This window comes from Phaethon aethereus (genome assembly GCF_964289735.1).
Source record: "Phaethon aethereus genome assembly, chromosome: 5".
Taxonomy (NCBI): Eukaryota; Metazoa; Chordata; class Aves; order Phaethontiformes; family Phaethontidae; genus Phaethon; species Phaethon aethereus.
Window position 1 is genome coordinate 43,055,493 of NC_138579.1, and position 23,632 is coordinate 43,079,124.

The 23,632-nt window shown below is 50.7% G+C and overlaps 1 protein-coding gene across 1 annotated transcript; it reads right to left on the bottom strand.

The window, feature by feature from the left end:
- Nucleotides 1–1,597: 1,597 nt before the first annotated feature.
- On the bottom strand, nt 1,598–23,197 carry LOC309405631 (transmembrane protein 151B-like; the record flags this gene model as incomplete). Its single annotated transcript, XM_082000445.1, has 2 exons — nt 1,598–3,028; nt 23,108–23,197. The coding sequence occupies 2 exons, from the start codon at nt 23,195–23,197 to the stop codon at nt 1,598–1,600; spliced, it is 1,521 nt and encodes a 506-aa protein (XP_081856571.1).
- Nucleotides 23,198–23,632: the final 435 nt, after the last annotated feature.

The window sequence follows — 23,632 nt, forward strand, 5'->3', positions numbered from 1 at the left end:
CGGAGCTTACTCAGCATATGACCATCCCTTGTGGGATGGAGGTTTGGCAGGTGCAAGGTCCCTGGTGGGTCCTCAGTGTGGCCATAAGCTTCTTGGGTTGGTCCCCGGCTCTTGGGGGGGTCTCCAGCCAGGCCAGGAGGGCAGCCCACAGCCCAGGATGCAGCAGTCTGCTCCGCCAGGACCGGACAACCTTTCTGGGTTTGGCATTGCTGGGACTAATTTGATAGTTTCTGGAAGGTGCTGCACCTGCTACGGGGGAAGAATTGCGGGAAGAGCCCGGAGCGCCGGCAGGAGCAGCTGGTGGGGCTGGCTCCCAGCTGTGCTCCCTGCCTGGGGCTGGGGTGGCACAGCGTCCCGCCTGGGAAGGTGGGAAGGTGGCAGTGGGCTATGGGCCAAAACCCCTCCCCAGGGCACGCAGAAAGCTGAGGGCAATGTACAGCAGTCCTGCAACTGCTCTAACAGACAGTGTGGGCAGAAGAGCTTCCTATCAACTCCAGACTGTCAGTGGGAGGGTTAATACCATATTTACCTTTCCTTCTCCAGCCCCTCTCCCCCTGTCCAGCCCATGCTGCTCTGAGCAAGAGGTAGGGATGAAACAACCACAAACCAGACCCTCAGTCCTAAAAACAGTGGCACTAGCAGGCACTGATCTACATTACGGCTCTCAGCAATAGCTAACAGGGGTGGAGCTGGACAAGGTTAACTACAGCTGGAAACGCAGCAGCATCTCCGCTGCAGACCAGGCAGGGCAAGGTGAGCAAAGGGCTTTTTGCTTTATTGGTGTACGTCACTGCTCTGGAAAGAAAGTCCTCAGCTCTTCTCAGGGGCACAGCCTGTGGTTGTGTCAGCAGTTGGTGACATTTGTGCTGCGAATACCTCACTTTTGCCCGACGGAAGGCAATTACACCCTGAAAGACATCCTCACCAACAAAACCCCAGAAAAATTGGAAAGCAGAAGTGAGAAAACTGAAAAAAAAGGAAGATGAGGGTAAAGCGAAAGGGGGAGAACATGAAGAAAGGAGAGAATAAATGACAGAAGAAGAGGAAAAAAGACTGGTGAAAATAAAATAAATTAAAAAAGCACCTCGTTTGGGGTTTGCAGGAGGTGACTCAGCGCCTGCAGATCTCAATTCTCCTTCTGAATTGACTCTGGCTGGCTGCTTGCCTTTCTCCTTGCTCTATCTGAGGTTCTTACCTTGCAGGGCATCCAAGAGGGCAAATACACTGCAAAGCACAGGCTTTATAAATCCTCCAGTGGCAACAGCGGTCAAATGCTGTGAATGAAACATAAAAAAAAAGACTGAGGGTGGGATGGGAGGAGAGGCAGGGAACCGAGGAGCAGAGAAAGGGCGAGGAGTGGAAGAGCAAAAGGAAGAGGGGAACAAATGACTAGGGAGACCAGCCGAAGGAGTGGGAGAAGCTCTTGGAAACGAGGTCAGCCGTCGGTCAGAGTGACTACGTCCTCTTGCAATGGTGGGGGAAGAGCTGAAGCTCATCCTGCCGACCCGCTGTGTAGACTGACGCTTGCAGGCTCCCCACCAGCGGGACCTCTGCAAGCCCTCCCGGGGCAGAGGAGCCGAGAAACCCCGGAGGCCTGTCACAGAGAGGTTTCTAGACAGGAGGAGCGCCTGACGTAGAAATGCCGCCCATCATGCCCCTCCGGCCTGTGCACAATCAGGACAGGGAAGAAGCGGGCGTCGTGGTAGGTCGGGGGGTTTTCGTTGACAGCCAGCTGGCTGGAGTAGGAGCAGCACTGCTCGTCCTGGCAGCCCCGGTCCGCGATGCTGCTGCTGCGGCTCCTCCAGAGGCCTGTCCTGTGGGAGCCGTGGACGCGGCAGAGGGAGAAGCGGCTGGTGTTGAGGGAGAGGCGGGAGTTGCCACTGCAGCTGTGGAAAGCATGGCGTGAGAAGATGGAGGAGGTGCTGGAGGCATGGTTGCAGCGTTCACAGCCGTGGGCTGTTTCGCCGTACCGGCACACCGTGTAGCTGTTGTAGGCTGGGGAGTTGGCCAGGTCCATGAGCATGGCCTCTGAGTAGCTGGGGATCAGCTGACGGTTGGTGCAGATGTGCCACTCCAGCTCAGTGCTGTCCTGCGTGGCATCTCGGGGCATGCGGTACCGGTACAAGGGTTCTTCTGCCGCCGTGGGCGCCGTATACTCAAGGCCTAGCAGCTTCTCCACGTGGTAGTGAACATAAGCAGTTCGATACTCTATGAGTACCCTGAGCGGCCACGAGACCATCAGGATAGCTGCCACCCAGAAAGCATAGTGAGACACATACCACGGGAGGTGATCCGGGTCCCCATAGGCCATCATAAGCTCTTTAAAATCCACATTTTTGAGCTGCATGCCCTCCCTCACCTCCATGTAGTCATCCAGCCCCTCAATCTCTGTGAAGAAGTGAGCCCTCTGAGTCAGGTAGGAGTTCTCAGATTCAATATTGGCAAAGCTGAAGCACTTGGTGAACCTCAGCTTGGTGGCTGTGTAGCTCTCCAGGCCCAGAAGCTCCTTGGAGATGTCCTTGTATCCACAGTGAGAGTAGTCAAACTCAGCTTCAGCCACGTGGGTGTTGACCCTCTCATGGTAGACTTGTGTGGTGGTGTAGGCGTCGCCATTGCGGTACCGGGTCACCTGCCGGGTTCGCCGCACGAAGTGGTAGCTGATGGCCTTCCACCAGATGCACGGAGTGGCTTGTTGCATGCGGTTAATGCATTCATAGACACTGTCCACGTCCGCCTTGTACTGCAGCTCTCTCTTGACGTGGCAGTGCCAGCACTCCACCAGGTACACCACGTACAGCATAGAGAGGAAGGCCAGCGGGATATAGACATAGCCGTCCGAGCACGGGCTGTCATGGTAGATCATGGACTTGCCCTTGAAGGAGCTATCGAAGCTGAGCTTGGTGACTCGGGCCAGCTGACACCAGGCCACCGCACCCAGGCAGCCATACATGAGGATAGAGAGGAGGAGGCATTTCCAGTGGGACTCTCGGCACATGCAGGCGCTGAGGGACTGCTTCACAGGGCGTTGCTTCAATCACACCGCCGGGGAAGGGGGAGAGAAAGACAAAGAGAGAGCGAGGAACCCATCAGTCATGCTGCTTTGCACAACGCACACGGTAACTGTTGCTTTCGAGACTGCATCTGGCTTTGCTCTCGACTGCCTGCGGCCTGGAACACCACCCTGCTTGATATAAATGTGAACATAAACAGAAACACCACGCCAGGGACAGAGGTCTCTGGACAAAACTCCTTCCTGGCTCTGGGGAGGGAAGTTGTTCGCGCAGCAGTGACGACTCGTGCCCGCACCCCGGTCGGACGGACCCCTCCGCAGGGGGAAAGACGGGTCCCCATTTCCCTCTCCCTGCCTGGAGCCACCATCATCTACACACCCCGCCACCTTCCAAGGCCAAGAGGGCTTCGCAGCATGTGAACAGCCGAAAGCGTGGGGCTGTGGACTTGCCTCTTTGCTTTGCGAGCGCCCAGTGCCTGGGTTCCCACACGGTGCTGCTGGCGAGGTTGGGGAGCAGCACCCATTGCAGGGCTGAGGCTCCATGGGCCGTGCCAGCACAGAGCGACCAGCACTCTGTGGAGTTGGAGCTGCTGCCTGACTCAGAGCTGACTCACACCCAACCCTGAAACCTACCAAATGATCGACACCATTTTTCTTGGAGGGGAGCCATCGGAAAATTACTAGATTCAAGTACATTTAGTTGAAAAAATTGTCAGGATTACAGCACGGTGCAGCATAGCTTCAGGCTGGTTAGAAGACTAACTCCGACCTAAAAAGCCTGAAAGCTAAGGGTGTATGCGTGAATATTTAAGACGTAGCAAATCCCCCTTTTTCAAGTCCCAAAAGTCAGGCTGGGAGTAGAGCCGGAGTTGGCACTCTCGCACTCCCCCTGCGTCCCCCGAGACGGTGTGATTGCAGCCCTTACCCTAGCCATGGTGCACTGAATCAGCTGCATTGTCACGCTATGTTGGGCTGTAACAAAAAATGCCAAATCGAGCCAAGCAGCTAGCGGAAACGGAGTTGTCTCCCTGCAAAGAGCAGGAGCAGCATGAGTGACATTACTGGCTGGCAGCTGCCCGTCTGTAGAAAATGCGTGAAGCAAGACCCCCGCTGCCCTGACAGGTAAATGTGGAGGGCTGTCTGCGTCCCCCTTGTTACCGCCACCCTTGGCCTCCCCCCTAACCCTGAGGAAATGACAGTGAGAAAGCAGATACACGCTGATATTCATGCATCATCATGCCCTCTGCTGAGCCTGACTTCATGCAAAAATAGAAGCACACTGTTACTCCTTCTCCCAAGGGGCCACCTCTAATGCATCAAACTGCTCCACAGATGACAACAGATGCCAGGTTTGGGCAATGTCTTCCCTTTCTTTCTCCAAGGATAAAGTTCTCCCCTAGTATAGCTTATCTCAGACCCACAGCGGTTAGGATTCAATAAGTAATCTCGAACCACCAAGGAATTTAAGTAGCAGCATCTTAGGACTCGGGAAATAATAGCATGGTGCCACTAGAAAGAAGAGTTTACCGTCTTCTCAATGACATGGAAACATCAGCATCTAACCTTGCAAGGCTATAAGGTCAGATTTAATACTGCTTCTTTTTTTCTGTGAGAGACAACCACTTCTAAGTAACTATAGAGGGTTTTACGGCTTGCTGCGAGCACTGTCAAACTGGACTTCATGGGGTTTGGTTTTGATTTCATAGCTTCTAATCTGACACTGTGTAAGTGCAAGTGCAGACTAATTTTATTGATTTTAGGGAGCTACACCAGTATTCGTCTGCAGGGACTAAGGGCAGAATCTGGCCCCTGATTCTTCCTGATGCATCCAGAAGGAATCTGTAAAGAATTTCTATCCTCATCCAAAACCGTTTGTATGTGGGTATGTGTCAGAATAATTATTCTGGGCTGTAATCTCTTTACAGTGGCCAAAATGGGCGTAGAGAAGCTAAGTGGGTTATAAGGGACATGGTACGTAACTTTTCTGTATGTAGGGCAGTGAAAAGACCTTAGTACGGGTAAGAATAAGGCTCTTTTCCTTAGCCTTTTGCAGGAAACCTCGAGGAAAGCCACAAAGTGGCTTCAGGGAGTGCCTAAATCAGCTGAAAAATAACTATGGGTGTTTTGGGTGTGAATCCCTGAGTCTATGTGCACTCATGGAGGGCTTCATCTCTTGAAACTCTTGTCAAATACCCACTGCTCTTTCCCAGCATGGTTACTGCCCCAATGTAGGCTTCTGCCCCAGCCGTACACGGGATCCCAGGTCAGAGCTCCAGGCTCTCCCAACTTGTCAGGACTCCACCAGGAATCACCGTCTTCTATTCTTTGTCTCTTCTTGACATGGAACTAGAGTTTTTAAGTGCTACAGTAATGCAAAAATATAGACTGCAATGAAGAATTACAAACCTCTGCCGCTTTTTCCCCCGGAAGGTTTTCTGAGGTGAAGAAAATTCTAAAAATTAACATCTCCCTACTCCAGTCACTGGGACTGTGCAGAAGAAAACAGCTGGGCAATATTCTAACACAGGAATTTAAGTTCACACTCAGGTTTCCACAGGTACCTCTCATGTAAAATCACATATGGTTAATACTGTGAAGAATGCCAGTGGACCCAGTAAGAGATGTCCAGCAGTCAGTTTTAATGTGAGTGCTTAAGTACTCCATGCAGCTCTGAGAACCCCCGTTTTTTCTATGACTTGTTGGAAGCGCTGTCTGCCTGGCCCTGGGCATAGCCGTGCGCGAGGACTGTCCCACATCAGTTAAGGCACTATATACCGAAGGCACTGCAGTCCCCACCTTTCCTTTATCTCACTTCCCTTGACTAACAACTTCTCCGCTCTCTGCAGCCCTGTGGTCCAACTTACAGCCCACAGGCTGGCTTCTGCTGAAGGGGTGATTCAACCAGCCCTGCTGGTTAGGGTTATCAGTGGCCATATCAGAGCAGGCAAATGCCTCCTAATGTGCTTATCTCCATTAAATACCATCTCCCCTTTGGGGGAAGAGATGGCTCTGGTGTCACCAGTCCTGGAGAAGCACTGGACTGGGCTGGCAACAGCTCAGAGGCTTGCAGGTCCAACATGACATTTCTGTATGTGTCCTCCAGAGACACTTCAAAAATGGTCTTCAAGCCACTGCATGGAAAGGGCTGGATCAGTATGAGCCAGGTTACGTCCAGGTTACCTGCAGCCTGTAAAAAAGGCAGCTTCTCTCCTCCTTGCACCAGTGAAGACATGCAGCCATAGAGCCCACTGCCACATCTCTCTGATTCATGCACCTACCAGTCCAGTTCAGCAGGGCCTTCGTGTTCAAAACACTTTGGAAAAAACACGATTCTTTTCTCCTGGCTCTTCTGACCCACTGTCTCATACCCTCCTTTGAACCTAAGCAGATCCCACTCTCTGCAGGTCCTTGGTTATAAAAGGATCTCTCTTCCAGGGTCTACCCCCATGGCAGTCCCTCCTATTTCAAGTTCTGAATATGTTCATCTGGCCTATATCCCCTTATTTCTCCTTCTCTTTGCTGAAATAATTGTCCAACACAAATATGCTATTAGAAACACTATTAGAGTGTTTGTAAGAAAGACATGAAATAGAACATAATTACAATAAAAATATCAGACATTCAAAAATCTAATAAGGAAATGTATCTTTCCATCTCTCTCTGCGTAACAAATTCATTAATATGTTAAAACAGTGGCTCCCAGACTTTATTACTTAACATACCACCTTCTTGCAAGTATGGTGTTTGTGGTACTACGTGGAATTTTCTCTTTTCTGTGCATAGTGTTTCAGATCGAAACAGGGCAAGCTTGTATTTCTGGATGAGTATAACAAATGCTTAAGGAAACTAATAATTTCCATGATAATTTGGACCAGCCAGAGAACGGGAGTTGCGTCCTTTGAGGAATGCTGTGGGATCTGTGATGTTTTGATGTGGAACAAAAGTATAACCCCTGGAAAATGTTAATAGAGAAACATAATTGAAGAAAGCAAAGACACAGAACCTGACAAAGCTGGAGCCTAACAGAGACTGTCACAGAAGACATGGAGGCTCAGTCAGCAGGCACTGTGCCTGCGAGCTTGGACTCATGAATTTGGGTCTCTAACCCAAATCAAGAGAGGTGTCCTTCCTCTCCTGCTTGTTGGGGGCTTTGCTTTGGGCTTTGCTTCTAGATTTGACCCGAGAAATCTCTGACAGAAGATTAAACGAGCCAAAGGCTGCTCAGAGAAGCTGTGGATGTCCCATCATTGCAGGTGTTCAAGGTCAGGCTGGACAGGGCTTTGAGCAACCCAATCTAGTGCAAGATGTCCCTGCCCATGGCAGAGGGGTTGGACTAGATGATCTTTGAAGGTCCCTTCTGACCCAAACCGTTCTGTGATTCTACAACCACTTCTGTGAAGAGGGATGGCTTTGCCAAATCAAATGTTTCACCCAAAAGGTCCCAACCAGCTCTGATGACAAATTGTAAAAATCTCCTGCTTTGGATGGAATGCTGTAAAGAAGCACAGCCGAGCTGTCAGTATTACTGTTTATGAATTTCAAGTCGTGTTAAAAACACACGCTGTAAATAACATCTTGCTATGCTCTGGCATGCTGCTGAACAGCTTTCAGAGGCCTCCCTTCTCATCACACCTGACTGGATTGGAAACTACTGCTAACTCTCACCCACACTATCCATAATCACAAGCCAAAATTCACTTCACTCTTCCACTTAAAAACAACAACAAAAAATATTTCCCAAATTCTTTAGCATGAATGAGGAAAATGCCATGGACAAGAGGTGGCATGTGTGGGGAGGGCTGGGGGTGCCTGTGCTGGGGGCCTTATGGAGAGTGACAAAGGTTGGGGACAGCCCTGCACCGAGCTGTCCCCGGCCCCAGGCATTCATCCGCGCAGCGCTGCTCCACGTTTGCATTGGGGTTTTTTTGGCCCATCATTTCCAGAAATCTCAGGGAGAGTGAAGGATCTCTGTACCACACAAAATGAAGAGGCAGTTCCACAGCCTCCGATGGTCTGTTTTCTGTCTGGTGGCATGGAGCCTTCGGAGACGCTAAATGATAGATGCTATTTAATTTGTTGCCGTAGTTGCTGGAAAATAATCTGGAAAGCCCTAACTGCTGACGGAGAACTGGAATTTCAGCTGACACCTGTAGCAGACAGGAGTTTCCAGGCTGGCAACATTTCGATTATTTCTCCTTCAAGAAAGTTCTGTGCAAAACTTAGTTTGCAAATGATAAAACATCCAGGCAGTGGCTGAAAGGGCAATTGCCTTCAAAGACACCCTCCGATGGCAGATGCCCAAGATCAAAAGCAGGTATGCAAGGACTGGTGTGGAGCCTCCCTCACGCCGGCACACCCTCCCAGCACTCGCCCTGGCTCAACAGCAGCCAGGTCGGGTTCTGGCTGCAGCAACCGTAATTAAGATCATTAAAACGTGCTCTGTGTTGTAGCAGCGTGCAAATTTGGGCTGTTCATCTCACCTAGTGTAAAGTGGTGGAGAGGGAGCAGAGGGGGAGTGCACAGCCCGGCAGGCCCCCCCGCTCCGCAGCTGGAGCCAAGCGTGCTCTGGTGGCAAGAGCAAGGGACTGGTGGCCAGGGTTTCAGCTCTCTGACCCATCCCTCAATGCCTGGCAAGTGACCAGCATTAAGACATGAGCAGGTATGTTGTTGTTGGTAAACATTCTAAATGAGCCTGCAAGCAACTGCATTGCGGGTAGCCAGGACTGCAAAAAATTACCTCCCCTCAAACCCTGATTTCTCCTTAAAAGGCATATTTCAAACGTAAGACTGATGCTAGAGAACCAGAACAACATATTTCTGGTTGAGCAAATTGTGCTCATGTCTCTGGGTCTCTTCCTCTCAATGGGTACATAAGAATTAATCAATTTCCCAGGGCACAGGTCAAGGTGGTCTGGGTGTCCCTGTTCTTCCAAGAGAGGCCCCTCATTAGCAGCAGGAGGAAGGGCCATGCTCAGAGAAGCACAGACTTGATTCCAGCAGCCCACGTTTTTGGGTGCCTAACCTCAAACGCTGGTGCCTCTGTTTTAGCAGTGATGGCTCACTGCTTTTGCTGACCTCCAGATACGAGTATGTCTGACAGCAGGATTCGTCCACTATCCCTGTGGCTGTCCCTCGATGATGGCGAGGAGCCTTATGAGATAATAAAGAGACAGATAGTTCTTCAGCACTTACAGGTAGTCATAGAATTTTCTCCTATCAACTTTGTAAGGCTATTCTGGGTCAGGAAGGTTCAGCTTCTGTTACAACCCAAACTACCTTTACACCGTAAGACTGGAAGCCACTACACCTTCTCCCCATAGCTCCTGTATCTCACACACAACGCAATTTCACTCTGCAGTCCTATGGACAGCCCAGTAACTAGTGGCTGGTAAAAGCTCATCTTCCATAAAGACACTCTGCTCTGATAGACTAAAAGAAATGAAGAACCTGCAATCCCCTTTGTAATTTGTTCTGGTGATGAAATTTTACTGCCATTGTAATCTCGTCTCACTTCAGCCCCCATTCATAGCAGTGGGGATGCCCATTCTCTGGCTAATGAAAGATTCCTTTCATACGACTGCCGCCTTTCTCTGAAGATACTTCTTCTTTCTAATGATGACACCTCTCAGCCTTCTTTTTGACAATTTAAATGGGTCAAGGTCTTGAACTCATTCACGGACATCCACAATGCACAGCCTTTTTTCTAGCTCTTTTTGGTGCTCTGCTCTCTCTCCAGCATCTTGCGATCCTTCTTAAATGTGCACCCTGCAAGTGGGGACAGGAGTTCAACACTTTCTTCACTGGCATCATGCCAAAACATAAAATCACCTCCCATTCCCATTCATTCCCCCTTTTTAGTGCCTCCAAGAGCTGGGTTAGTAGATTTTTTGCCCAGCACCACCCTGGGAGTTCATGTTCAACTACTCACCCACTTTGCTCCCAAGTACTTTTTGAGTCCCTGTTTCTGAGGACAGCTGAAGGGTTGGCTGCACTCTCCACCCTGAAATGTGTAACTGCAGATTTGGCTTTGGATCGAACAATGAAATTATCAAATGAAGCAGATCCCTCTGTAGGACTGTGCTCATCTCATCAGTACAGACCAGCCTGCTAATGTTTGTGCCAACTGTAAATGTTACCAGCAGTGATTTTATGCTTAATTCCAGTGGATAGTGTCAAATCTGGTAATTATTCCTATAGAACTCTGCCAATCTAATGGCTAAATACCCCATTAACTTATACAAGATAACTCTCTTCACAAAGCTGACTGTCGATCATAAAAACAAGGCTGTGGGTGTTATGTGGACACTGAGGTGCTCCTCACACTTCCAGTGCTCACTGCCAGGAGTAATCCCACATGCAGCTCTAGATACAATAATAAGAGAAACCCTCCCAAAGCTTTAGTGGAGCACATTATCACCTAGCTTGCTGTTGCTGTACGCTCTTCATCACTAGCTGTATATTACTCCAAAAGTAGCTGTATGGCAATGTGGGCTTGAAGCATCTCTTCTTTTCCTAGATGCCTCAGTATTGCTTATGGCATGCAAATGATTATGGTGACTACAATAACCCTCTTGTTTTGTCCACTTCTGATTTTGACTGGCAAAATAAATTTGAACTGAACGTTGCCAAACTGACCCCAACAGAGGGGGAGAAATAGTCTAGGAAGTCCAAAGGATATGGACCAAACTATTTTGGAGTTACAGTCTTTAAGAATTTGAATATATAATTTTACCTTATGTTTACTATTTCTCCATAGCTCCCTATTGACAAAACGGCTTTTTCCTCTTCTGTCAGACTTCATGCTTCAGTCTCCTTGAAAACTCCAGCACGAGCTGTATAAGCAGAAAATATGCTGCCACAGCATGAATTTATTCTAATGTTTGTTTTGTGGACAGTTTGGGGCCCAAGTTTGACTGTCTGTGTCTGGTTTGCAGTCAGATATCTGGGTTCCCCAATTTCAAAAGCATAAAATTCTCCTCTGGGGAAATCATGCCAAAAAACATTTCCTGTCCTTTTAAACCCCACGTGTAAATGCATTTGCCCTTGGTGGCTGACCTCAAGAGCTGCAATTTTGCTGAAGCAAAATGCTATCATGTCTAAAAGGAAAGAATGAGAGAAAACAGAGGGTTGCGAAGATGTGGCCTGAATGGAAACAGACAAATGAGGGGGAAACACGGAGAGTGGGAAGAGGTGGAGGAGAGAAAAGGATAGCCTAGATGTGCTCCAAATGCCAGTACCACTGAAGCAGGGGAAGGGCGCTGGCAGGTGAGGATGGAGACCACCAGCCTGAGCAGGGTCAGGAAGGAATCGGGACCAGAGAAAAAGCCTGGGTGAGGACCGAGTTGGGGGAACACTGAACTTGACAGCACGAAAGCATCATATAAGCCAGCAGTCCTCCCAGCCCATCTACGACCTGGGAAGCAGGACTCCTGAACGGCTACTTTCTCACTGCTGGGAACTTCTCAAAAAACACATCTTTGCCCCTGTCTCCTCCACACAGCCTGGGGAGTGGGATATGGTTGTGCTAAATTGGGGCAGAGACTCCCACGGAGGTGACAGCGTGTTGCAGGGCTGATGCTGTAGCTGTGTCTCAGTGAGATATGCGGCATCACAGCCAAGATCTGGCTTCAGGGCTACAGGGTGACTTTACTGCTGTCTTCAACACCAAAATGACCCCCACAGCTCGGGATTACTCATGTGAGCAAGGAGTCAATCTTACCTTTTTCTTTTCTCTTTTATTTAGCAAGAAAAATCTTCCTGTCCATGGGGAAAAAAAGAGTGGGGGAAAGACTGACATAGGACTGGAAGAAAGGAAATAAAAGTAGAGGAGCAAGAAGGAAAAAAAACATGGATAAAATAATGCTAGTCATAATTTAATCTGTCTCTGCAGATTTATACAAATGATGAATATATCCCAATGAAATACATGAAAGGGAAAGAATAATCAATAACCACAAGTCACACACTTTGGCAGGTGGTGACATGCCTGGATGAAAGCAGATTTTTGTCTTTACCTACAAGACCTCTTTCGTCCTGATCAAGACAGGGCAGTGGAAAATGTTCCACCTGCTGATGGACATGGCAGAACATAACACAGAGAGGACCACCGAGTCCTTACTAGGCAAGCCCTAGGCTGTACTGTTAACCGTAACTGAGGTGAGCTCTGACACCAGGACCAACCTCTGGTGCTGAGAAAGGCTTCACCATTTGTGCAGTAGACAAGGATGATGCAAGAAGAGCAAGGAGATCTCTAACACCCTTCCCCAAGCAGCCACAGCAGATGTGGGTGCAGATATCATCCTCCAGTTCCTGAGGTGATCCTGGTGAAAGACTGGCCCAAGAAGTCTGGGGTGACCAGGGAGAAGACAACTGCAGGAGAAGAGTCAGAGTATAACCTCTTACTGCCTCCCGGGGCCAAATGAACTCCTAGATCAGATACTCATTAGTACAGTGAGGAAGGAGCCTGCAGGGCTGTGGTAAACCACATGTGGGGGTGTACAATGGGCAGAAGTGCTCCTCCACCACGTGACCCAATCTGGGCACCGCATGGGGCATCGACAATAAGGCCTGGTGAGGGAAAAGGGAGATATTACAACAGTCACCTCACAAATCACCTCCTGTGGAGCCCAAAGAAAAATCCCTCCTGCCATCCATCTTGAACAGCAAGAAGCCCATTACCCCGAGCTCACGCTGCGCCAGCAGCCAGTGCTCTCAGTGTGGCTGCCAGCATGAAGGGAAAGGGAAATATAAGGGATAGAAGGCAACAGAAAAAGCCATTTTACATCAAAAAGAATTTCCCTCCAGTCCTTGAACACGTAGCACGCTGGTTGCTGCATGTACATTTTGGATGCACCATTTGCTCTTCTGCCACGAAACTCCTGTGAGAACGAACGCTTCCTGCAGGCGGGGGCCATGACGTCAATGCCAAGCAGAAACGATGTTACTTGGTTTAAAAAGAAGAACCTGCATGTACTCCATGTGTTTGTAGCATCACTGACTCAGGCATTGGCTTCAGCAGTTGCCCTCCTGTGGTGAGCAGGGATCGCTTGGTTTCCTGTTGTTTAAGTCCCTGCAGAGATTTAATTTCTTCCTTCCATCAATAGAGCTGTCAGAGGGAATGTCTCAGGGTGGGAAGGTGCACAAAATGGTAGCATTAAACTGTCTCCTCAGCAGAGCGTATTTCAGGACAAGATAAACCATGAAAAGGCACAAATCTTGCTGATTCACCTGAATTTCAGATGCTAGGACCCCCCTGAAGTACCACACAAAGACAGCCTGTTATTTCACACCATTCTCCCTCATGAATTCAAGCCTCCATCTGAAGAAGAGGAAAGCAGAGGTCAGAACAGAAGGAGCCTCCACTCCTCTCAAATGTCAGACTCAGCAGTAGCTCTTGCAGGATCTTTCTGAGTTCTTCAAGCAGAAATAAAGGAAATCCCAGAAAAGAGAGACATTTGGATCCCAGACAATATATATGCCGCACATCGCGGCAGGATGGGAGAGCCACTCACTAAAATACAAGAGTACGTTATGCGAGTGGTGTGAAGAATTTGGCCCTAGCCACATCTGCTGGTGGTGCTCCGGCGTGCTGCCCCAAGGAAAGCCGTGCAGCTGGATCTTCAGCGCCAAGGAATCCTAGCAACAAAGTGGTCACCATTTGCAAAATAGAAATCAGGGCTATTTTAGTGGCAGCTTCCTACAAGCTCACAAAAATGCTACACTAACAAAATTATCCCTTATTCCCCCCAAATTGCTGATGTTGCTGCCACTGGCTTTCAAATCAGCAGCAACACAAAGAGCATATTCTGGGGGCAGAGGATTTTTCCCAGTAATGTCAATGCTGGGAATGAGTTCATCGGGAAGGAAAGGCTGGGATTCAAGCTGCCTCAGAGCAAGTGCGTAGCTGCAAGAACGGTTCTTTTTCCTACACTTTAAGAATACGCATCAGACTTAGGTCATATTCTCCACTCCCCCACTTTGAAGATCAGTGGTTCCTAACAGACATGGGGTAAGTTTTACAGGTGTAACAACGTGGTTTACCTCAACACTTATCAGTCAACCGATAAAAGCATCACGTATCCTCAGGAAAGCTCCGGGGATGCAGTTCCCAGCCACTGTCAGATTAGTGAGACCGAGGGACTGGCATGAGCCATAGCTGTGCCCCTCTATTTTGCAGCTTGCCTCATGCCTAGCCGGCCGCTTGCCACCCACCACAGCCAGCAGCCAGCCCCGCTGCACAGAGGTTTCTGGGCCGGTGCCCTTGCCCCTGCTCCTGCATCGCAGGGAGCTCCTGCAAGGGCTGACGGCAGCGTGCATCTGTCTGTCCATCCTGTGGCTGCAGAGTGACCCTCACCTTGGCAGGAGCAGGCTCCAGCGTGCTCCAGCCTGTGAAAGCCGGACCCAGCTCCCTGTACCCTTGGGTAAGCTGCAGGCGACACAGAGGTGCCACAGCCCCAGGAGATCAGCCAGATGCAACTTGCGGACAGCACTGGTGTTACCGGTGGCTTTGCTGGCACGAAGGGAAAGCTGACACCAGCCGAGTGAAAATGGAAGGGCTGGTGGGACCAGCTCCCATTGCTTCAGTCTGGGTGGGATGGGGACAGCAAGGAGGGGAGAAGGGGAGAGTAGCTAGCTGCTGGCTTCTATGTGCTTGACAAAGTCCCATCTGCATTCAACAGGACACCTGTAATACCCATTTCACACCCACCATTGCTCACAAGGTGCAGCTCTCCGGGGCTGGGAGAGGAGCGAGGAGCGAGAGGAGGCTGACGGTACTTAAGCAGGTGTATTTTCTCCTATGCTGTGCAAACAAGCAGGCTGCATGTTTGATGGCAGAGCCAGAGTTCACTGGTCTACTAAAGCTTGTCCCTTCCCCATCCTGGGTCCCTAGGGAGTGCTCTCCCCATCCTTGAAGACTGCATGTCCTGTGCTTTAGCATTCTCACAGTTGCCACAGGTCCTGTGTGTCCTGCCCGACCTTCCCTCAGTCTCAACATTGGGAAGTGTGGGACTGACCTGGAGCCAGGCTGGACAACAGCCACAGACCAGTTTCCCTGGAGGGGGGAAAGTAGGGAGCTGGGAGGAGACAGCCGTGTGAGGAGGAAGCCTGAGGAGTCAGTTCCTCACCAGCTATTTGCTGCCTAGTCATTGAATGCCTCTGTTTAGAGACTTTGCAAATGAGAAAAATAGTTCACTATTATTAATAGCATTTAATCTTTGCTTATTCTGAAGGAACACCTTGAGATTTAAATGGGGGACAGAAACATCTCTCAAGCCCTCAGAGGAAATGTGATCCGGGACTGATCCAAGCTCGAGTGAAGCCAGGGGAAGTCTTTCAAAGTGAACTGTGAATCAAGCTTTGTCCAGAAGCGTGAAGTTTTATTTTTATTCTCACTTCTTTGCAAAGCCGTCCTTTTACATAGTAAAACCAGAACAAGATGGCTCTGTGACTTGACCTGTCAACCTCCAGCCTTCCCACTTCCCACGTGTGACCTCCCAGTCGGAACCTGCCAGCCACATTTCAGCCGAGGACCTGCCAGCCCCGCGGTGCTGCAGCCGTTCCAGGTGCCTCATGCTGCTGTGCTGAGCATCCCTCACAATAACACCCGGCCACTGCTCGGGCTTCAGCTGCTCTGTGAGATTCGGGGAGTGTGTTTCCCTGTCTCTGCACCTTTTTGAACACAGCTGGGACCTCAGTGCTGTCAGTTTTTTTTTAATAATGGTGCTCCTGGTAAGATGAGGTAGTATCCCAGCAGCTAACGCTTCCCTGTGAGAAAAGAGGCTTTTCTCTCTCCCTCTTGCTTCCCTCTTCTCTCTCCGCGACATATTCTCCAATAACAAGCGACAGCACAGCAGGTGAAAACTTCACTGGAAATTCATTTATACATCTAATGTTTAAAAGGGATCCTGGGAGCCAGAACACCTGGATTTTATTTCTTGACTTGACTTTGACCCATGGTATGGCTTCAGCACACTTTTTTATACCTTCCGAAGACACTGAAAAAATAGCATTTATAAAGCGCTTTCATGTCAGTATTGCAGCAGCACTCTCCAGGAAGGCGTCTCATCTGCATGCTCTCATCCTACCGCTGCGAGTACCAGCTGGTGGGAACCAGGGGATTTAGCTCCTGCCCTGGCCTGCTGACAGACAGTCCCCTGCAGAGGACCGCGGCACACCTCAGGCCTGCAGACAGACTGTCATTCCCACCCTTTCAGCACATGCCCTCACCACTCCCTTCCTCCACCCAGGTACTGGCACTTCTGGCTGGCCACCTCACCTTCAGGCAGCCACAAGGAGGTTGTTCTCCATCCTTCTAGTCCTCAGAGGGACCCCCATGCTGGCAGGACCCTACTGGCAGATGCTACCACCGCAGCCTCCGTGGTGCTCCGTGCTCCCTCTGCCCATTGCAGGGTGGAGGAGACAGCACGGCTTGTGCCCGTGGGCACTCAGGCTCTTCTAGTTCTTGTCCTCCAGACACACGGTGCTGGCTTGAGAGAGCTACTCGAATTAAGATGCCGATGCCTCGTGCTGAATCACTTTTGTTACCACACTAATCGGATGTTGTACTCCACGATTCCCCGTCCAGCTCCTAAGGGCAATCAATCGCATGGGAATGAAGGTGGCCTCCAGCCATAAATGCATGGCCACAAAGCACTTCTCTCCCACAGCCAAATACGCTCTGCCCTGCAGAAGTCTCTGACAGATCCCATCCATTTCTCTGGTAAGGTCAGGTTATGCAGACTCCACACTTGCAAGTCACACCAACTACCTACCGTGAGCTTCCTTGCCAGGAGCGTGACCCTTCGTGACATTCTCTCTGCCCTTTGCTGTCAGCTCCCACCCTGCCAGCCCCCGGTCTCACCAGCTAGGTGTTTCCAGCCCCAGTCTTCCCTCAGGCCCAGTACTACCAGTCCTTCCTTAACAAGGCCTCTGCTGGCTGGATGCTGAACTGGGATGTGCAACACCTCAGCCATACATAAATGGTGCTACATGTGAGTTGGGATTCCCTGTACATTATTCACCTGACATATAGTCACAGAATCACAGAATCATTAAGGTTTGAAAAAACCTTTAAGATCATCAAGTCCAACTATGAACCCACCACCACCATGCCCACTAAACCATGTCCCACAGTGCCACGTCCACACATTTTTGAACACCTCCAGTGATGGTGACTCCACCACCTCCCTGGGCAGCCTGTTCCAATGCTCGACCACTCTCTCTGTAAAGAAATTGTTCCTAATATCCAATCTAAACCTCCCCTGGTGCAACTTGAGGCCGTTTCCTCTCGTCCTATCGCTAGTTACTTGGGAGACCAACACCCTCGTCGCCACAACCTCCTTTCAGGTAGTTGTAGAGAGCGATAAGGTCTCCCTTCAGCCTCCTCTTCTCCAGACTAAACAACCCCAGTTCCCTCAGCCGCTCCTCATAAGACTTGTGCTCCAGACCCCTCACCAGCTTCACTGCCCTTCTTTGGATACGCTCGAGCACCTCAATGTCCTTCTTGTAGTGAGGGGCCCAAAACTGAACACAGCTGGGACCTCAGTGCTGTCAAGGGTTTTTTAATAATGGTGCTCCACAGAAGTTAAGAGCTTGTGAATTTCATGGGGCATCCTCTCCCAGTGGCACGCGTGGCCATCAGGTACACCAGACACCGCTTCACAACCTCAACTCCGCTGCAGGCAGGCTGCCAGCCTCCCAGTGCCGCACGCAGCCAGGCTCCTCCAGCCCTCCCACTTGCCGTATGTCCTGCCTGTTTCACGCACTTTTCTTCCTTGCTTTTGCGGCTGCGGATGAGATGCGCTGTGGGCAGAGCAGTCGGTGCTCAGGGAGAAGCCAGCACGGGCGGCTCTTGGAGGCAGCCTCTACCCCGACCCGCACTTGTGGTCTCTGTTGGCAGAGACCCTGCCGGCTCCGCTGCAGGCAGCATCTGCGCTGTAATACCTCGTCAGCTATTCTGTGTGATGCTGCTTATACGAAATTACCCCATTAACAGTTTTTGGCAGCTAACAAAGCTGTTGTAACAACTGTGACCTCAACAAAAGTTTCACGACGCACTATTTTTAACTTTACAGTTCTTAAGCTCAGAGGAGTCTGAAGAATGATTAGAGTCTGAAAGTGAACTCTTGACTGAACTATATTTTCCATGATTAGAACTTGAAAACTAATTAACTACTTAACCACGCTTTTCCAAAAAGTAGAACTCCTGCTGTAAGTGAAAAATCAAACACAGCCTTATCTCTAGTTACACGACAGTGTCAGTGTAACAACTGAAAAGGCCTTATAGTGCTGATGATAGCTCGGCAGCCACGACTTTTGGTGTTAACTCACTACCATGTGTTAGGACACATCTTGAAACAAGCCACACTTGCCATGAACTACTTGGGGACATTTCACTCTTTTTAATCTCCATTTCCACAATGTTCCTGGTCACTGGCAATGATTTGAGCTACTTTCTTCCAAGGCGTAGAAAGAGATGAGAGGAAGCCTCGTGTTCTGCTCCCAGGGAGAAGATACCTCCTACCTCACTCTCGCAACGGCTTGCGCTGATTGAAAAGCATCCTTGGTATCCACTCTTCCCCTTCTGGAGATCATCCCTTGGGGTCTCTGAAGTGAGAAAGGGAGAACAAGGAGAGTATTTGGGCATCTCTAGCATCTCCTTCTCCCAGGAGGCAACATCTACATACTTAACAGCCCTTCAATGGTGACGCTCCACAAGCTCCCCAGTTGCTCCAGCCCAATGTTCCATTAAGAAAATTCCCTTGCTGGAGGGAATTGGGAAAGCCAGCTGGAAGGGGCAACTCACTTCAGTCTCAGCCACGGTGGCAAGAAAGCACTCTGTGTTGGTGAGGACAGAAGACTTTGCCTGTAGAAGCCCATGCAGCTGGAGCCCAGGATGCTCTTCAGAGCTCAGTCACATCCATTTGATGTTTCCTATCTATTTTGTTAAACTCTTGTCAGCTTCTTGTCTGAAGTGCAGGGAAGACGGACAACTTCAAGGCACCAAGATCAGACATGTGATCAGAAGATAAAGTGGGACAATGAAAAGAACAAAAGCAGAAAAAAAGATGTGATGCCTCAGCATGGATTTTCTTATGACAGGATTTGCAATGCAAATATTGCCTCAAACTCCAGGATCATGAAAAAAAGCTTTCCAGTTCCTCCAATGCCACTACTGATGAACTTTTTCCTTTGGCTCTATGAGGGAGACCATTTGGATCAAGGAAAGAGATGCACTCCTTGGTTTCTCTCCGCTGAATAAAGCAAGGGCAGGAGGGGTAGAAAGGGGCTTGTCCTGTTTGACCTTCACTCATGAGGGGGAATAGCACCCGCTGCATACAAAATGACTGTTTGGTCACTCATACTCGCTTGGGATGGAGTCTTCCATCAGCAGCTATCATTCAGGGTGTTTGTGGAGCAGATCTTTTGCAAGAGGTTTGGAAGAGCTGAGGGGAAGGAAAAGTAGAGGTTCTCCAGAAGCCATGTGTCATGTTTCCTGCCATCCTCTGTGCAGCCCTTGGCAGGGAGGTCTACAAGGGAAATAGCCCCTCTCTGGAGATTGGTACCCAATGGTCCCTCCACAGCTTCTGCTTAAGTGGCAAGGAAGAACATTAACCTCTATCACAGGCCCTGTGTCCTCTCTCCTAGTCATCTCCTGCCCCTGGGTTCGTTTCTCTTGAGCACGAAGTCTTGGGGATGACAACAAGGCTCTAGAGGAAGAGGAAGATGCCAGAAACCCAGTGGGGAGCAAACAGCCTCCTGTGGATCTTGAGAGAGGCGCTTTCATCGGACCGTGAGGATCTGCCGGTGAGGAAGGTGCACCACAGCAGGCCTCATAAACAGAAGACGGTCACCTGCCTCACTTCCTCCACCACTCAGCCACACGAGTACAACTCAACCCATGGATGTGTCTCCAACTGGCATGCTTAAGAGAAAAGGACCCAGCTATCTTTTGACCTGACAGCCTGGAAAGCTGTGGCCTGCAAACAAGCAGTATGTATTGAGTATTTTCTTAACTTGTACCACCCCTTGGTTCTGTTGTAACCACAAATAGCACCTTTGAAATGAGCTCCTGTTGCATTTCACATTGGCAGCAAGAGGCAGGTGAGACGATTTTAAGTGGCCTCTCTCTTCTGTAACATCTCCATCTGTGAGCTGATGACCATGGGTTTCAGGAACATCCTGAAACCAAGAAGTTTTCCCCCTTTTATTTAAATAGCCTAACTGGCTACATTATGTCATGCCCAATTAAAGTTCTTAAATATGGAAGATAAAACCGGGCATGGACAACTGCTGTTTGACTCTGCTAGTACAGACAAGACAAATACATATTTCAAAATGTCAAGTGGCCGCTGCTTCCAGCTTTCTTCAGTGATTACTTGGCTATGGTAGCAAATAAATGATGTTTGTACCCACCAGCTTCACTTTCCTGAAAAAGAAAAACAATTTCCAACTAAGTTTTAAAGATTTAAATATTTAAGACCATTTCTCGATTGAGGTGTAAATTGGCATAAATGCAGAAAAGTCCCTACCAACTCTTCAGTGTACACGTAGGCTGTCACAGTAATAAGACAGACAAGAAAAACAGCCAGCCCACAGCTTAACCGGGGCAGTACAGAGCAGCAGGTTCTGCTACCTCAGGGAGGAAAGTAAAGGAAAATATGTCCAGCGAATCAATCTACAGCAGTATCTGCTGAAACATTTGGAAAAACACATCCTTTACATTCTTTCCCCTCAAAGATCTCGATTCTTCTTTGCAAGTATTGATGGGATGGTAAAACCCTACACCACCACCGAAAGCATGGCTGTTCCAGGTCATCCAGCTCGAACAATCAATATCCCAACAGAAAAAAAAACACAACAACAAAACAAACCAGAATACTGGCAGGTAATCTGAGGGCTTGCTCTGGCATTCAGCAAAGTCAGCGTTAAACGTAAGTGGGCCTTGGCAGAAGAGGACAAGGGCCGCGCAGGTAAGCGAACTGCCTCTCCTTCCTGCTCCACAGCTGCACCTTTGCTTGTCCTGCTTTCACGAGTAAAAACTTAGACTTCAGTCACATTCTCTGCAACTAGCTCAGGGTTTTGTCTCACACTGATTTATTACCCAATAAAGGCAATTTTCAGTCCCTGTTAAGATTTAAGCCCATACATTTGATCTCAGTGAAATCCATAAATGACAAGACTAATAGTGAAGCCCACAAAATGCCCATTTAATACTGGGCATTTGAATGCAACCGCAGGTCCAGGTGCGAAAAGACTATTTACATAGAGATGGTGAAAACATGAGGAAAAGACCAATATTGTAGAACTGCAGTGTTAAGACATCACTGTTACAGGCATTTCAGATATATGCTCAAACGTGCAAATGTTTGTGTTGGAACAGAAGAAAAACTGAGTGCAGGATGAGTGAAGCAAGCTATAATGTGCTTAGCAGAGAGATCAAGTGCTCTCATGTCTAGAAACGGCTTGGATGTTTTTTTGGTGGACTTAATATATTGGAAGGCCTTCTGTAGCTCCAAATAAATCAAAAAATCCCTTCCAGCATTAATAATCTATTGATCTTCTGCAGGGCTGTAATTACATTGGGGAGCTCTACCGCTGGAACAGCAGCTGCATCCTGGATCCAGCCACAGCCCTTTGCGGTGAACCATGTCGCAGGTGTTTAAAAAGCAATTGTACAGGAGAAAACCCCAATTTTCACCCATGGAGGCCAGTTTTTTCAACCTGAGCTGCAAAGTCAATTTTCTATTATAGGTATTTCAAAAAGTCCTGTTTGGTTTTAGCCTAAGTGTACTGCAGGTTCACGTAGGCTTTGTTGAGGCTACCAGATTTGGACTACAGGACCATGAGATTGTTGATGAGCCACAGGACCCATTAACAGCAGCTTTAAGCAGGCTAACTTCACACAGGCATGTTCCAGGGTTGCTTTTGCTTCTGTTTTGTTTCCTCTGCCTGCTTTAAGGCTGTTCTCTGCATCCCTGGGAGCACGTATATTTGTTTTTAACTCCACATTATGAAGAAAGTTCAGTCACTTCCATGATCTGCAAATGGATTAGATGATGTAAATGGCAGACCTGTCCAAACAGTTGGGAGGAAAGGCTACATTAGGCGGAAAAGAAAATCTCAAGCATTCCAGCCTGCTGTCCCAAATGTGCAGGACTGTACACGCATTGTCACCTACTGCCACAGAGCCCTGCAGTTCTGTCTGGCCAATGCCTTGTGGCTCAGGATTTTTTGTGTCAACACTCAGACACATCCATCATTCCCCTCCCTATGATCTGCAAGGCCACGGTAAGTGCTTCACAGCTGATCTGAAGAAACACACTAAGCCATATTTTCTACAGTGTTTTCTATTGCAGATTAGGCAACAGGCGTGCCTAGGCCCTAAGGGAGAAGGAGAGGGGTGACCTCTTCCTTTGGCCCGAAACACTTGAAAGCCACGGAGCCGCAGGCTGCAAACCCCTGCTCGCAGCCCGTGTGCCCCCTCCTGCCAGTTAACCCGGCGCTTCGCAGAGCGGCAATTTATTTTCTTCGTCGTTTCAGAAGTCCCGGGGAAGCGGCAGGTTCTCCTACGCCAGCCCCCAAGGGGCTGATTTAGCCAAACTTCCAGCGGACACGCGCCCTTTCCGCCGCGGCACGGTTTCGGCGCAGAGCCCCTGGCCGAGCCGCAGCCCGGCAGCCGGCGCACCGGGCTGGGCGCCGGGAGCCCGTCGGTAAAAACCCGCCGCCAGCGGCCGCCCGGCTGCGGCCAACCCGCCGGCCCGGGGGGCTCGGCGCGGCCGCGGGGAGGTCCCGGCGGCGGCCCTGGCGCTGCAGGGAGCGGCGGGGCACCGCACCGCGCACCGCAGCGGCTGGCGGCCGCCCCCGCGGCGCGGTTGCAGGTAGCCGTGCGGGCTGTGGCCGTGGCCGGCTCCCCCCGCTCCGCAAAAACCCCCAGCCGGAGCACCCTCCTCCCGCCGCGGCTCGCCGTTTTCTCTCCACGCCTGCCCCGCACCCCGGCCCCGCGGCGGAGCTGCCTTTGCCCCCCCGCCGTCCCGGTCTGCCCCCCCCACCCGCGGCACGGCCCGGGGTGGGGCGGGCGCCCCAGCCGCCGCTCACCTCCTCCCGCACGGCGGCAGCGGCCCCCGGCGCGGGGGTGCTGCCCGGCCCGCTCTCAGCAGCCGCCTCGGCTTCCCTCTCCGAGGACATCCTTGGCCATCACCGGCGCCGGCGCCGGCGGGGGCTGCGCGGCCCCGAGTCGGCGGAGCCCCTCGCGGGCCGCCCCCCGCGCCGGAGCCGGGGCGAGCCGCCCCCCGCGCCCAGGGCCGCCCCGCCGGGTGCTCCCGGCTCCCTCCACCATCCCAGGCAGGCGGGCAGGCAGGGAGGGAGGGAGCGAGGGAGGCGGCGGAGGGGAGGAGAGAAGGACGAGGCGGAGGACGGTGCCCCTGCCGCTCCCGGCCCCCCCAGGTGGGCAGGCGGCCGGCGCGCCTCTGCGGGAGGCCGGGACCTGCGGGGTGCGCCCTCCCCCTCCCGGGGGACGCCCTCCCAAACCCTCCCCTTCCCGGGTGCCCCCTTCCCCGCGGGTGCCCCCTCCCGTCTCCTTCTCGGGGTGAGCTTCGCGCCCCCCCCCCCCCGGCTGCACCC